This window comes from Melanotaenia boesemani, chromosome 10 (assembly GCF_017639745.1).
Source record: "Melanotaenia boesemani isolate fMelBoe1 chromosome 10, fMelBoe1.pri, whole genome shotgun sequence".
NCBI lineage: Eukaryota > Metazoa > Chordata > Actinopteri > Atheriniformes > Melanotaeniidae > Melanotaenia > Melanotaenia boesemani.
Window position 1 is genome coordinate 25778630 of NC_055691.1, and position 13718 is coordinate 25792347.

General features: G+C 38.0%; 3 protein-coding genes across 5 annotated transcripts; 2 read left to right on the top strand and 1 right to left on the bottom strand.

The window, feature by feature from the left end:
- The first annotated feature begins 28 nt into the window (after positions 1–28).
- idh3a (isocitrate dehydrogenase (NAD(+)) 3 catalytic subunit alpha) lies at positions 29–5248 on the top strand. Of its 2 annotated transcripts, XM_041996288.1 has the most exons (12): positions 47–110; positions 439–504; positions 1880–1942; positions 2065–2148; positions 2321–2435; positions 2717–2904; positions 3031–3164; positions 3262–3364; positions 3490–3554; positions 3822–3906; positions 4026–4178; positions 4258–5248. In XM_041996288.1, the coding sequence occupies exons 1-12, from the start codon at positions 84–86 to the stop codon at positions 4339–4341; spliced, it is 1167 nt and encodes a 388-aa protein (XP_041852222.1). In that variant the 5' UTR covers positions 47–83; the 3' UTR covers positions 4342–5248. The 2 variants fall into 2 exon arrangements, with proteins under 2 accessions (XP_041852223.1, XP_041852222.1); XM_041996289.1 differs by lacking the exon at positions 439–504 and having other exon boundaries at positions 29–110.
- Positions 5249–5255: 7 nt separating this feature from the next.
- acsbg1 (acyl-CoA synthetase bubblegum family member 1) lies at positions 5256–10376 on the bottom strand. Of its 2 annotated transcripts, none has more exons than XM_041996285.1 (15): positions 10109–10376; positions 9390–9434; positions 8914–8981; positions 8527–8792; positions 8323–8411; positions 8032–8152; positions 7871–7948; positions 7632–7781; positions 7343–7519; positions 6933–7114; positions 6534–6767; positions 6214–6431; positions 5902–6041; positions 5472–5718; positions 5256–5375 (listed from the first exon to the last, which is right to left on the bottom strand). In XM_041996285.1, the coding sequence occupies exons 1-15, from the start codon at positions 10228–10230 to the stop codon at positions 5287–5289; spliced, it is 2226 nt and encodes a 741-aa protein (XP_041852219.1). In that variant the 5' UTR covers positions 10231–10376; the 3' UTR covers positions 5256–5286. The 2 variants fall into 2 exon arrangements, with proteins under 2 accessions (XP_041852219.1, XP_041852220.1); XM_041996286.1 differs by having other exon boundaries at positions 9390–9494; positions 10109–10149.
- A 97-nt stretch (positions 10377–10473) lies between these two features.
- dnaja (DnaJ heat shock protein family (Hsp40) member A) lies at positions 10474–13553 on the top strand. Its single transcript, XM_041996287.1, has 8 exons — positions 10474–10619; positions 11013–11154; positions 11551–11725; positions 11817–11921; positions 12034–12261; positions 12352–12582; positions 12703–12803; positions 12899–13553. Exons 2-8 carry the CDS (start codon positions 11023–11025, stop codon positions 13112–13114), a joined length of 1188 nt encoding a protein of 395 aa, XP_041852221.1. The 5' UTR covers positions 10474–10619; positions 11013–11022; the 3' UTR covers positions 13115–13553.
- The last annotated feature ends 165 nt before the right edge of the window (positions 13554–13718 follow it).

The following is a 13718-nucleotide window of genomic DNA, read 5'->3' on the forward strand; positions in this document are numbered from 1 at the left end:
ATTTTGAAGGACGGAAGTTCCGTTAGTATTGTCATTAACTTGACAAGTGCAACTACTGCTGCATCGACCTTGGCTAGCTCAGGATGGCAGGGAAGGCGTGGAGGTCAGCGGTAAGTATATAAAATACTCATACGTCTGTCTTAAGTAAGGCATAAAATGCTTGGATATTGGTGTTAACTTATCCGACGTTAGATTGTAATAGTCATTCACAGAGATAAAGAATATAGGCACAAAGACAGGCAGTGTTACAGTACTTAGCTAGCTGTTAGCATTTAGGCTATGTGCTAATAGTTACTATAGCAACCTCACTCTTGAACGCTATATAATTAGCCAGGGTTCGTGGCATAAAACATCATAGGAACAGACTGTAGCTATCTGCTCAAGTTGAATATGATCTTTTAAAGCTGAGCTATGGCAACAAATGTCTATCGTCTACAGATTGTTAATCTACTAAGAAAGTTGGGTTTATCCATCAATGGCAAGGACAAAATCAAACCAGAGGAAGTAAGTTAAGCATACGTAATATTTTAAACATTGACTGTCGTTGCTGCGTTAGAAATTAGAAAGTAAAGTAAACAAAATATTTGGTGGGGATCTTTTTTTGTAGTTATCACAACATCCACTCTGCCATCTTTGCCTTTGTCGGAGGCCTAAGGGTTCTGAACAGCTCAGGCTAATTTCCTGATCATAGCAAATAAACAAGCCACATAAACGCCATGTCAGCATAATTGATATGCTGTTGACAATAGATTTCTCTGAAGGACCATTTTTGAAAAAACTTTTTTTTTTCGTTAGAAATATTCGTTAAGACAAACTAAAGGATAAATCATCATTAAAATGTCTTAGCAGAGTGTATTTAAAGTTTCTAGCACAATGCCACCCACTTATAAAAGGTGCATATAGAGGAGGACTTTTGAAGCTACAGTGGTTGGTGTTATAACAAATGTGTTTTGTCTTGCTGCCCTTGCCAAGGTCACAATTAAATATTCAACAATCAAGATATTAACTAAGTATGAAACTGAGGAATTGCTAACAAACTAGGTATTCAGAGACAAATTAATTAATTTGGTACTGGAAGAGGTGGCTTGGGCATAAAAATGTGGCCTGAAGAAAGCTGTCCCAAAACTGGCATCACTCTTTATTGGAGTATTGAGCTCTTTTGGGTCACCAGAGCACCTCCAAGAAAATGTCATGTTTTCTGCAAGACTGTGAAAGTCTTCCAGTGGAATTAAACACTATTCTTCCAAATAAATATTCCATCATTTGGTGTATTGATGATACTGGTAAAGGGTCTTTCTGTGTGATGAAGGCCATGATGCATATTATTTTCATGTAAATGGTAGTTTTCATCCAGAAAGTGACCATGGGATTGAAGTGTTTCAATAAGGGGACTACTCCGAAAAACCTTTGATTTGCAGTGACCTTTCCTCCTACATAGATAAATATAGTCAAAACTCCCCATTAAATAATTTCCCAATGGGCCATAGGTTTTATTTCTTAAAAATGTCCACTATGGTGTGTCTATCGCTTTTGGATATTCACAAATAAATACTGTGTTTCTTGTGATTGCACACACTGATATCTTCAGACTGGTTTATTAAAAGGACCAGGAGCATAGTTCCTCACATTTCTGATAAAAACAAATAATATAAATTAGAAATCAGTATAGTACAAAGCTCTGGGTTGTTTTAATGTGTTCACTGCAACATATACTGAAATTCACTTTCCAGTATAGCTCCGTTATTAAGACCATTGCCATTTGCCATAAATATATACTAGAACAGTATTTATGTCAGTATTTGTAATTCCCAAGTGAGATAGCTTGTACTGATCAAACAGTTGTGATATCTGGTGTGTTTTGGACTTTTCTAATTGGCAGGTGTCACAGGTAGTTGGTGCTTTGAGGAATGGATCTCCACAGTCCAGGAACTACACCCATGGGGTATATATCTGTTCTTCCAACACTATTGTTGTTTTAATGATTTTTTTTAGAATAACTTTCTGTTTAAGGGTATAACTATTCTTTTGTTCTTGAATATTCTGTGTTTTTCATTTGCTTTACAGATGAAAACTGTAACTCTAATCCCTGGTGATGGAATTGGTCCAGAGATCTCCACTGCTGTCATGAAGATATTTGAAGCAGCTAAAGTTAGTACTAGATGAGCAAAAGAGAGTGAGAGGAAAAAGATCATAACGAGAGACATACATTTTTTTTTAATGAGTTATTAAATGCAGGCACGAATCACAATTCAAATTTCTAGCTAAAGTTAATGAATTATGTCTTTTATAATAATAATTAATTCATATGTATTTAATTTAGGCACCGATTCAGTGGGAAGAGAGAAATGTTACTGCCATTCAGGGACCCGGTGGCAAGTGGATGATTCCTCCAGATGCCAAAGAATCAATGGACAGGAACAAAATTGGTTTGAAAGGTAATCTGAGTTGTATTTATTGGATTTTATATAAATGGGTGTAAGAAATTTTTTACAGTGACAATAAATATATATGCCCATATATTTATTTTCCCTCTAAAAAATGGATGCTGCACCCTGTTTTCTAAATAAAATAATTTTTACAATACTCCTGGAAAGTGGTTTTTTTTTCCTTTTTTTATTAATACATACATGACAGTTCATTGAGTTGATAAATATTCTTTTCATAGTTTTATTCTAAAACGGTGTATTTAGGCAGTTCTAAATTATTGAACCTACAGGTCCTTTAAAGACACCAATAGCAGCTGGCCATCCCTCCATGAACCTGCTGCTGAGGAAAACCTTTGACCTCTATGCTAATGTGCGTCCCTGTGTGTCCATCGAGGGCTACAAAACCCCATACACTGATGTTGACCTGGTTACCATCAGGGAGAATACTGAGGGAGAATATAGCGGGATTGAACATGTGGTAAGACCCCTGAATCATTCCATTTATTTAGTATTAAATCATTGCAGGTTTCTATTGTATTAATTTCCCTTTGTTTACTATTAAAACATAAGTTTTAGTCAGACTGTTCCATACTTGTCATTTCAGATTGTGGATGGAGTTGTGCAGAGTATTAAGCTCATTACAGAACAAGCCAGTCAACGCATTGCAGAGTATGCTTTTGAATATGCAAGAAACAATCAGAGGGCCAGTGTTACTGCTGTTCATAAGGCAAATATAATGTATGTTGTATTCAGTACAAACCACTTTAAGTAATTTGCCATTCTAAAGCCTTTTACTGATATTAGGTGGTTGTTCACTGTTGACAATCTTTTGCAGGCGGATGTCAGATGGACTTTTTCTACGAAAATGCAGAGAGGCTGCCGAAAAGCACAAAGATGTGAAATTCACTGAGATGTACTTGGATACTGTGTGCCTTAATGTAAGCCCCAAAAGCTTGTCTTAGAAATTAGATTAATGTGGGTTCAAGTTTTAAATGAACCAAATTCAGTGTTTTGGTGCATTCTTACAACTGTAAGTAACAACATAATCTATTCATGCTTACAGATGGTGCAGGATCCAACACAGTTTGATGTTCTGGTAATGCCAAATCTGTATGGAGACATCTTGAGGTAAGTAATCCTCATCAGGAAATAGTTTACATTGTTCATCTTAAAAATATCACAATCTTAAGACCAAGAAACCAGGGTGACGTCCGTGGATTATGGTAGAAATATTTTGCTAAGCAAGAACACAAGCTTAATGTTAGCCATAGTCATTTATGCTCATCTGAACTGTAAAAATTTGACAGGACAAAGAAATTAAAAGGTATATGAAATTACTCAGCAAGGTACACCACAAATAAATGTAGAAGTAACTTGATGTGTTTACTGTTACAGTGATCTCTGTGCCGGATTAATTGGAGGTCTGGGAGTGACTCCTAGTGGAAACATTGGCGCAAATGGTGTTGCCATATTTGAGTCGGTACGTTGCTTTAGTCTCAATTGTCAAATTCCTTTTTCATCACAGATTTCAAGTAATAACAATCAAAATACAAGTTGCTCAGAAGAAATGATGGATGGTGATTCTTTTTGTCCTGCCAGGTTCATGGAACCGCACCGGATATAGCAGGAAAAGACATGGCCAACCCCACCGCCTTGCTGCTCAGTGCTGTAATGATGCTGCGGCACATGGGCCTGCATGCCTATGCTAAGAACATCGAAACTGCTTGTTTTGATGCTATCCGAGGCAAAAAGGTAAAGTATTTTTTTAAAAAATACAGTCTTTGATAAAATTACATTGTAATAAATTAACATTTTATTCTTGTTTTTCAAGGTTCTTACCAAAGACCTGGGAGGAAACTCCAAGTGCTCAGAATTTACAGAAGCAATATGTCAAAGAGTGCGAGACATGGAGTGAAAAGAGTTAGTGAGGCCAGAAGGTACTTGATGGGGTTTGAGTTGGTCAAAATTGTACTGCGTCGTCACATTTTTACCAAAACATGTATTCAGAACTCAGGACTTTAAGATCCTGAATGTTTTCATTCATTTTCTGCACATTCCAAGCTGTCTTAAAACATTTAACTTTCTTCATATGTGATGTACACACAGTTTTTGACTTCCTTAAAATCTTTGGCCTATGGGGAAATTTGTCTGTTTGATCTAATGTGTTTGGCACTGTTATATTTGGACACAGTCCAGATGATTGCTTGGGAAATAGTCATTTGATATCATGGCAAAAGTCTTCATTTGTGTCACTGAATATGCTTTACGTTTATGAGCTTAAAGAATATTGCTTTAAACATGATCAGGCTTCCATAACACAAGACCTGATATTTTGCCCTTAAGTCTTCTTTTTTTGCAAATATCATGAATGTGGAAAAGAATGCCATCAGAAATGCCAGAATTTGAATTGTTTTTATTTACATCATTATGCAAGACATTTGTTAGTATGCCAGAGTGTCTCAGCTGCTGTTATTTACTGCTGGTGAAATTTAAATCCATAGTTAAATGTGTTTTATCCTAAATTATTTTGAACACATACTGAGTGTCACCAATTGTGTACACAAAATATCAAATAATATATCAGCAATTTCTTTTAAAATTCAAGAATCTAGTTCGGGCAACAGACAACTATGTGTTAAATACAATGACTTCAGAATTTGGAAAAAAATACACTGGAATGGTCAGAGTCCCTGCTATCCAAAACAGAACAAAATATTACGTATTAAAATATTAAATAAAACGCTTTGAAAAAATAAATATGTTCTGTTATATTATGCACTGCAAAAGGATGAGCATGTAATTAAATTCACATTGAAGAGTGATGTGATGTGTGATTTCAAACAGTTACAGAATAATTTCCTCAGGAACATGATGCTTCTTTGTAAAGGCTCTCTATAATCTCGTGGTACATCTTCAAGACAACAGGACGGCGAAGCTTCATTGTGGGACCTGAAAAATTGCATTAGACAAGTCAAGTTTATTTTATGTAACCATCTTATATTCTGTAAATGCTATAATTAAGCCATTAAGTCGTGCTTTACTTGCCCAGTTCCCCTCCTGAAACTGAAAAGTCCTTCCCCAAAATAGCCCACTTTTGTATACGTTGGGCATTAGAGATGGCTACAGAGTTGACTCTGTCTATTCCCTCTTGAATTGCGTCGTACACCTCTTTGTCTCTTCTTCCAGTTATGTCAGACACTTTGCATGCTTGGCTGCCTTGCTGTCTGCAAAACTCCACGGCCTCCATGCTCAGCTCCTCTGTTGGCTCCATGGTTTCTGCATTGCTACAACACTGAAATGCAGAATTTCATCCCCAACATCACATCATTCCACAGAAAATCACAACTGCAGGAGAATTAAAACGTATGTTTCTCTCAAATACTTTATACTTAGCAATTTGGAACACGACGAAAGTTTAAACAAAATAGCACTCCACTGAAATCAGTACACCTGTGACAAACTAATGACAGTTTACCTTTAAAGTTAATAGCATGGACAAGAACTTCCTCTTATCACCAATCAGCATGGCATTGCTGATGATAGGAAGCTCCTTTTTTATAGCTTCCTCTATTGGAACAGGAGCAACGTTCTCCCCTCCAGCTGTGATGATCAACTCTAAGTGGAAAGAGAGGGCCTGCTGACATTTCAACTGTTTATGAAACAAAACAAGGACAGAGGAAGGAATATCTTGTTCCCTGAACATGAACTCAGATATGGAAAAGGACTTTACACAACGTGAACTCACACAGTTTGCTGCAAGTGACCGTTTGTACTCAGATTGTGTTACCTTTTATCCTTCCTGTTATGTATAAGAAGCCCTCTTCATCGATTTTCCCCAAGTCACCAGAATGCAGCCATCCATCTTCATCCAAAGCTTCCCTTGTTTTGTCCTCCATGTTGAGGAAACCCATGAAAATGTTGCGTCCCCAAAAGCAAATTTCACCAATCCCTTCAGAGTCCACATTGGCAAGTTTGTATTGACAGCCAGGCACCACTTTACCACAGCTATGCGAAAAAGAATGTTGTCTCTTATTTGGCACTCAAAACATTAAAATTCAAAATATAAGCATACAAACATGGCAGATTTTACAATCCCTGTGGTTTTACCTTGGTAGTTTGTAAGCGTTAGGGCCTGACATGAAGTGGGGTCCTGTGCACTCGCTCATGCCGTAGGCTTCATACAAGCGAATGTTTAGGCTGAGGAAAAACTGCACAGTTTCACTTCCGATTGGTGCTGCTCCGGAGAAAAACTTTTCACAATAAGACAGGCCCAGCTCTGCACGAAGCTTCTGCAGCACCAGAATGTCAGCCAGGAAGAAGAGGAAGGGTTTTTCATCATCCCTTTGAAAAATAAGAGAATTTAAAAAACTAATCAAACTATTTGTTGGCATACATTTTGGACCCATAAAAAACATAAATACCATGGCTGTTATTGCCCTCAAATTATATAAAAGTTGCAACACATTTCAGATGAATTCAGAAAATTCAAACCTATTTTGCACCTACTTCAGCATACACCTTTGACTGGCTTCCAGGCTGACTGACATTGCCCACGACACCAGTTTTCTTTTAACATATCCACACTGACTAATTCCCAACTTTATCTTCTCCATCATTTTCTCCCATACCCGTGGAACACCCATGTGGGATGTGGGACAAACTTCTCGTAAAGTAGTTACCAGGCTTCCCTGTTTTAAAGAGAATGATTTAAAAAAAAATCACTAAAAACAATTTAGCAGCGTTTAAATGCATAAAATTATGATCTGTATTGTTCAGATTTTTTCTTCACAGAACTAATGTTTTTAATTAAATATGTGTATTTTTTTAACAATTTAACACACTTACTAAAGGCTCGCACCCAAGCCTGTTAAAGTTTAAGCTGAGTATGAGCTCAGTTGAAGTATTTTTATTTCTACCTTTAAGGCATCTGGCTGTGCAAAGTACACCAGCTCCCCCCACTGGATGCCTGTCCACAGATCATAGATCTGAGCAGCAATGTGGCTTAGAGGCAGATAGCTCACAAGTGACTCCTGTTTAGTATCTGCTGGATGCATGTCTCCAACCCTACTGGCACATTTGGCAGTCCAAGTGATCTGTATAGTTATCACAAACCAACATGGAACATTATTTCTTTAACATATAATATATTTACATATAACAATATCTTACTGAGTTTAGATGATTATGAATAAGTATGACACTTACATTATCATGACTAAGCATGACCCCTTTTGGCATGCCTGTAGTGCCAGATGTGTAGATGAGGACGCAACACTGGTTTGCTTTCTGACTGCTGATGATATCATCCAGGTGTTTGTCAGAAATATCCTGACCCAGCTCCAGGAACTCCTCCCACTATCCAAAAACAACAGTATGACAATTTAAACACAACACGGACTGCCACTTTGGTGTGAACTGTTTTGTCTGGCATTAGAAATACTTACAGAGTGGAGATTTGAGATCTGTTGTAGCTGTCCACTGTACTGCACTATGGCTTTCAAATGGGGTAGTCTATCCCTTACCTATAATAGCAAGATGGGGGTCATTTTTAAATGAATGGATACTTGTCTATAGTTGGCCTATATTTAAATCAATTTAGTCTTACCTGCAATATCTTATCCAGTTGCTTTTGGTTCTCTACCACAATAATGTTAGCTTTGGAATCACTGGCAACATAGTGACAAGCTTCTGGTGAGTTTGTTGCATAAATTCCTGTCATTATTCCTCTGTAATGAAGAACAAATGGTAATAATAATCATGGGATAAAAAAAAGAAATCTGTGAATGTGTGATGAATAAGATTAGAGAGTGCTAACAGCTAAACAATGTACAGTGTGAACAGTTATTAAAATACTCAGATTAGTGATTGATCTGTTGTTGGTATGTGTAATTCTCACCCTGCCAAGATGGCACCAACTGCAGAGAAGAACCATTCAGCCGAATTGAATCCCAGTATTGCCACTCCGTGGAATCGCTCTAAACCAAGCTGCACAAGCAACACATTTTTTTCTTTGCTTTTGGAAAACTGGCCATTGACAGTGTCACTTAGCATTCACTGAAAAGGTGAAGTCTTTTTTTTTTTGGCGGGGCGGGGGGGTTACCTTTATAAAACTCTTGGCTGCTTTCCTGCAGAATTGATAATACTCCGAGAAAGTTATCTTTTCCCATTTGTTGTTCTTCTTGCTGGCAAGTGCATGCAGGTTTCCATATTTTTCAGCCGATGCTTTGAACATCTGGTGGACTGTGACAGGTTCCTCTGGACATCCCTCGTCAATCCTCAGCTTCACAGATTTTCTAGCATCAGTGGTCCAAAGAGACTGAGCAGGAGCAAGACAAGTGCTGGCAAACTCTTCAGTAGCCTTCTCTCCTACAAAGATAGAAATCTTAAATCTGTGAATCAAACATGGTCTTTCAGCTGTGGAAGACAATCAGTTTTGTTTTCTGTTTAGATCTCTCTTTCAGTAGCCTAATCTGATCTCATAACTCACCAACAGCGGTAAGTACTTCACTGCTTGTCAGCAACTGTGCCATAGACTCCTGAGATGAGGACACCACACTGAAACAAACAGCAAAAACAGCTCGTGTAAACTCTGGCTCAAATTCTGGCAAAGGATTGGCTTGCTGTTTTCATTTTATCACATGGTTCTAATTTTCAGCTGCATTGTTTAGACAGCACAATGTCAGGCTTTTGGTGCAGCTAAACCCCCTTTGCTTTGTCCATAGGAGTATTTTCAATGACAGCAAAATGACAGTTCACTCCAACTCATTACAAAATACAATAAACTCGTTGAATTGCACTGACTTTTAAGCATCCATTCCTTGTCTATATTCACAATGAGGTAGTAAAGAGCTACTTAACAGCAGATGGGCAAGTATGTTTATTCAACACTTTGGCAAAACTGGTGATAGACTGCAGAATACAGAGAAGTTACGGTCAACAACAAGTTAATTTTAGATAGCTTACCTGTCCTCAAGTATGTCGATGAGCTTCTTTTTTTCTGGAAAGGTTCTAATGACAGAAGAAGATCACCTGTTACAAGTTCAATGTGCCTCATGAAGTGTTCAGTGACTGTGAAGCCTGGAAGACTGTGGGTACCACTGCAATGAACTGGTCTGCTCACACTGGGCTGTCATGAATTTAAATTAGCTCAGTCTTTTCATGTGTAAAGCAGTCTTATATTATTCTCCAAATCACACACTGAGTTGCAAATAAATACATTCATAAATCTATGTGGCTTTCAATTTTTATCAAGCCATGCTGTTTTCTATAAATATGTGGAATACAGGAGTACATCAGGAAGATGACCCTTAACTGTTTAATGAGAAAAGGAAGAACTGTCATGGAAAAAAGTTTTACTCTGAACAGCTGATACTGAGAAGTGGTGCTAGTGGCTACAAAAGGTTGGTCTGAAATGCAGTCCTGAGGCACAAATAAGTTTCATAAGAACCCCAAGTACAGGCTTTGCAAAGAGGTCTTCAAAACAATTTATCATCATAGTAGTGGGGTGTAAGTAAAAAATACAGTGTATATAGAACGTCACAACCAAGTGGCAGAAATAGTGTACAGGTATATCTATATCAAATATGGGTTGAAATCCCAAAGAGAATAAGGAAGATCTCATTGGCAAGCGTTAATTTTTCACCTACAAGAAACAATTAAAAAATGTACTGAATAGGGCTTACAGTTGAAACTTTAAAGTATTTTTGCCATTGTGGAGATGCAAGGAGCCCTTGTATCCGTTATTAACTCTTGCACATAATGTAAGCTTTAATAAACCGTAACGGTGGAAGTCTAAAACGTACATCTACATTCTCCTCAGTCGCAGCGTCTCTTAATTTAGCAGGTACAAACTTTCCCCACCGTCTTACTACATTTGCTCGTTATGTAATATTATAAACGCTCCCTTCACCCACTGTTCTTTTTTAATCAAAGTAATACAACTTCTAGAAATTAGGTCAAGATATTCAGGAAGATGATACTGCAGCAGCACCCCCTCCCTCCTGCCCGTTTTTGCACCAGTCCTTTCTAGACTCCGCTGCGCTCCCAGTCAACGACACATCCGGTCTCTCCTCAGAGCGCTCGAGAAAGTTCTGCGCAGCGGCGCGGCTATAAGACTGAGCCGCCTTCCCCCTGACAACTAGATTCAGAGTTAAGTGGCACCCTAGCAGTCCTAGAATCTCAAGCACTTGGCAAGTAAGTTTCCCTTACGACTGTTTTAAAGATTATTTAACTGGAGAGCTTCAACATGCTAGCGGAGCCATTCAGTCTTTATGTTAGCGGACTACTTTTCTGTTATCAAATGCACGTGCTGTCGGTTTCTTAACGTTATCGATTCAAAACGTGTTGTAACTGACTGAATTTAAAATATCTCTACCGATATTACCAAATGTCTTTAAGCTGATCCAGATGAAACGTTAAGGGTAATGTGAAAATTATTAGAGTAATGCTTGCTAACATCAATGCTTTGTCATGTTTTTTTTTAACTTCTACATCGATAACAAATCATATTAAACAATTAGATAAATTAAGGCTTTCCTCCCTCTTTTTATTTATTTATTTTTTTTATTTCTATTACTATTTTTGAAGGCAGTTCACCATGGTTCACGAAACCGGTTACTACGATCTCTTGGGTGTCAGCCCCAAAGCCTCACCAGAGGAAATCAAGAAAGCCTACAGAAAACTTGCACTGAAATATCACCCTGACAAGAACCCAAGTGAAGGAGAGAGGGTGAGTGAAGCAGAATGGGCTTTTACGGTGTCATTACACTCGCCAGAGGACCGCTGGAAATGGCCTGTCTAATTTTAAAACCTCATGCCTCGATCAGAGGACACCGGGAACTTTCTGGAACCATCCAGACCGCAGCCTCACTGTTGACGTTGGGAAAGACTAGCCTTCACACTGAACTGAAATGCCTGTTCAGTGTATAGGCAATTTAATTCGTATTCAGTTGAACATACATGTTTAGAAATAATCTTTTAGTACATTTAGAGACTTCTGCTTTTAAAAATAAAATAATGATCATCTTAGTGCTAGTCACCATCCACTACATGAGAGAATGGTAGACTTTTCTAACCTCAGCTTTGTTTTAAAAGTGACTCAGTGGTTTTTCTTTTATTTTAACAGTTCAAGCTCATCTCTCAAGCATATGAGGTGCTGTCTGATCCAAAAAAGAGAGACCTGTATGACCAGGGAGGGGAACAAGCCATCAAAGAAGGAGGCATGAGTGGAGGAACGTCTCCAATGGACATGTTCAATATGTTCTTTGGAGGAGGTGGACGGATGCAGAGAGAGAGAAAAGGTCAGATATGTTTTTAAAGTTAGAACTTTTGCTTGATGCTGTTAGTAATAATTGCAATCTTGTGGTATTAAGCATTTATTTTCCCCTGTAGGAAAGAATGTTGTCCACCAGCTCAGTGTTTCTCTGGAGGAGATGTACAATGGGTCTACAAGAAAGCTTGGCCTTCAGAAGAATGTCATTTGTGAGAAATGTGATGGTCAGTGCTGAAGAAATTTTTAAAAAGAAAATTTATGCTGTTATTTTGGGGTCTAGAATGTATATGACAGTATAGAAAATTAGCTTATACTAGTTTTTGTTTTTAATCACAGGCTATGGTGGTAAAAAGGGCACATTGGAGAAGTGCTCCAGCTGCAAAGGAAGAGGAGTTCATGTTAAGGTGCAGCAGGTTGGGCCTGGCATGATTCAGCAGATCCAAAGCATGTGTCCAGACTGCCAGGGGCAAGGCGAGAAGTTTAACTCGAAGGACCGCTGCAAGAACTGCAATGGACACAAAGTAGAACGCAAGAAGAAAATACTTGAAGTTCACATTGACAAAGGTAAGCCAGCTTCAACATAAAAGAGGTATATTTTTTTCCCAAAATCCTGAGTAGTGAGTGGCCCAAACTGAAAATAAATGTGTTTATTAGGTATGAAAGACGGTCAGAAAATCACATTCCACGGAGAGGGTGACCAAGAACCTGGGTCGGAGCCTGGAGATGTTATCATTGTCCTGGATCAGAAGGAGCACCCAGTTTTCAAGAGAGAAGATGATAACTTAATAATGAAGATGAACATCAAACTTGTAGAGGCTCTGTGTGGTTTCAAGAAGACCATTGAAACATTAGACAACAGAACACTCATCATTAGTTCCCAGCCAGGTACAGTAATTGCAACAGCTGATCAGAAAAGGTTGAACATGTTTTTTTTTCTTTTTGCTTTGTTTTGTTTTTTCCTCTGAGTATTTGCTTATGTTCTAACTTGTGCAATTTTGTCAACAGGTGAAGTAATCAAGCACAATGAAATCAAATGTGTTCAGAATGAGGGCATGCCAATATACAGGGATCCTTATGAAAAAGGACAGCTTATCATTCGGTTTGAGGTAAGACAGTAAAAACAGATCCAGTCACATGACTATATAGGTAAATCTTTCAGAGACATCTGAAACAAACAGCTAAAAAAAAATTTATCTTGTAGGTGGAGTTCCCAGAAAATCACTGGCTCCCAGAGCATCTCATGTACCAGCTAGAAAGACTCCTCCCTGCCAAACAAGATGTGATGATTACTGAAGACATGGAGGAGGTGGACCTCTGTGAGGTGGATCTGCAATCACAACAGAAAAACTACAGTGGGGAAGCATATGAGGAGGACAATGAGGGTCCCAGAGGCGGAGTGCAATGTCAGACACAGTGATTGTAGTCTACAGGGCCAGTTCTTTGTAAAGCATGTGGGATTTTTATTCATGTTTTGGATTATTTTATTTGTTTTGTAAAGGTTCGGCCCATGCCTTTAAGTTCATACTTCATAACTGTAATGTAAAAATTGTGGCATTACGCTTAGAGGGGTTGCCAATGTTTTTTTTTTTTTTTTTCTTCTTTCTTTTGTGTGTGGTGGTACTACACAAACATGCACATGGAGAATTGTCCTAAGGTCATCAAAACCATATTTTTGTTTCTCTCTTGTATTCTCTGTTTAAGATCCATGTCATTTCTTTGTCTTTCTCAAATTAATGTGACAACTTTTCTTTTTTTTTTTTATTCAGAAGCTGAAAAGACTTTGTATGCTTTCTGTGAAGGTAATGTCAAGAAAAACACATTGGGTCATTTGTCAATAAAGTCACTGTGCCAAGCAATTTTCTTTGCTGGCTTGGTTGCACTTTAAAATTTATGATTAATTTTATACAAGCTGTACAATTAAAAGAAGCAGTTGAATACCTCAAACGCCTTAGTTCATGAGGAGTATGGTAAAACTATAAGTAAGTGGTATATTTCCCATTAAACATTTCTTCTGGAAGGAG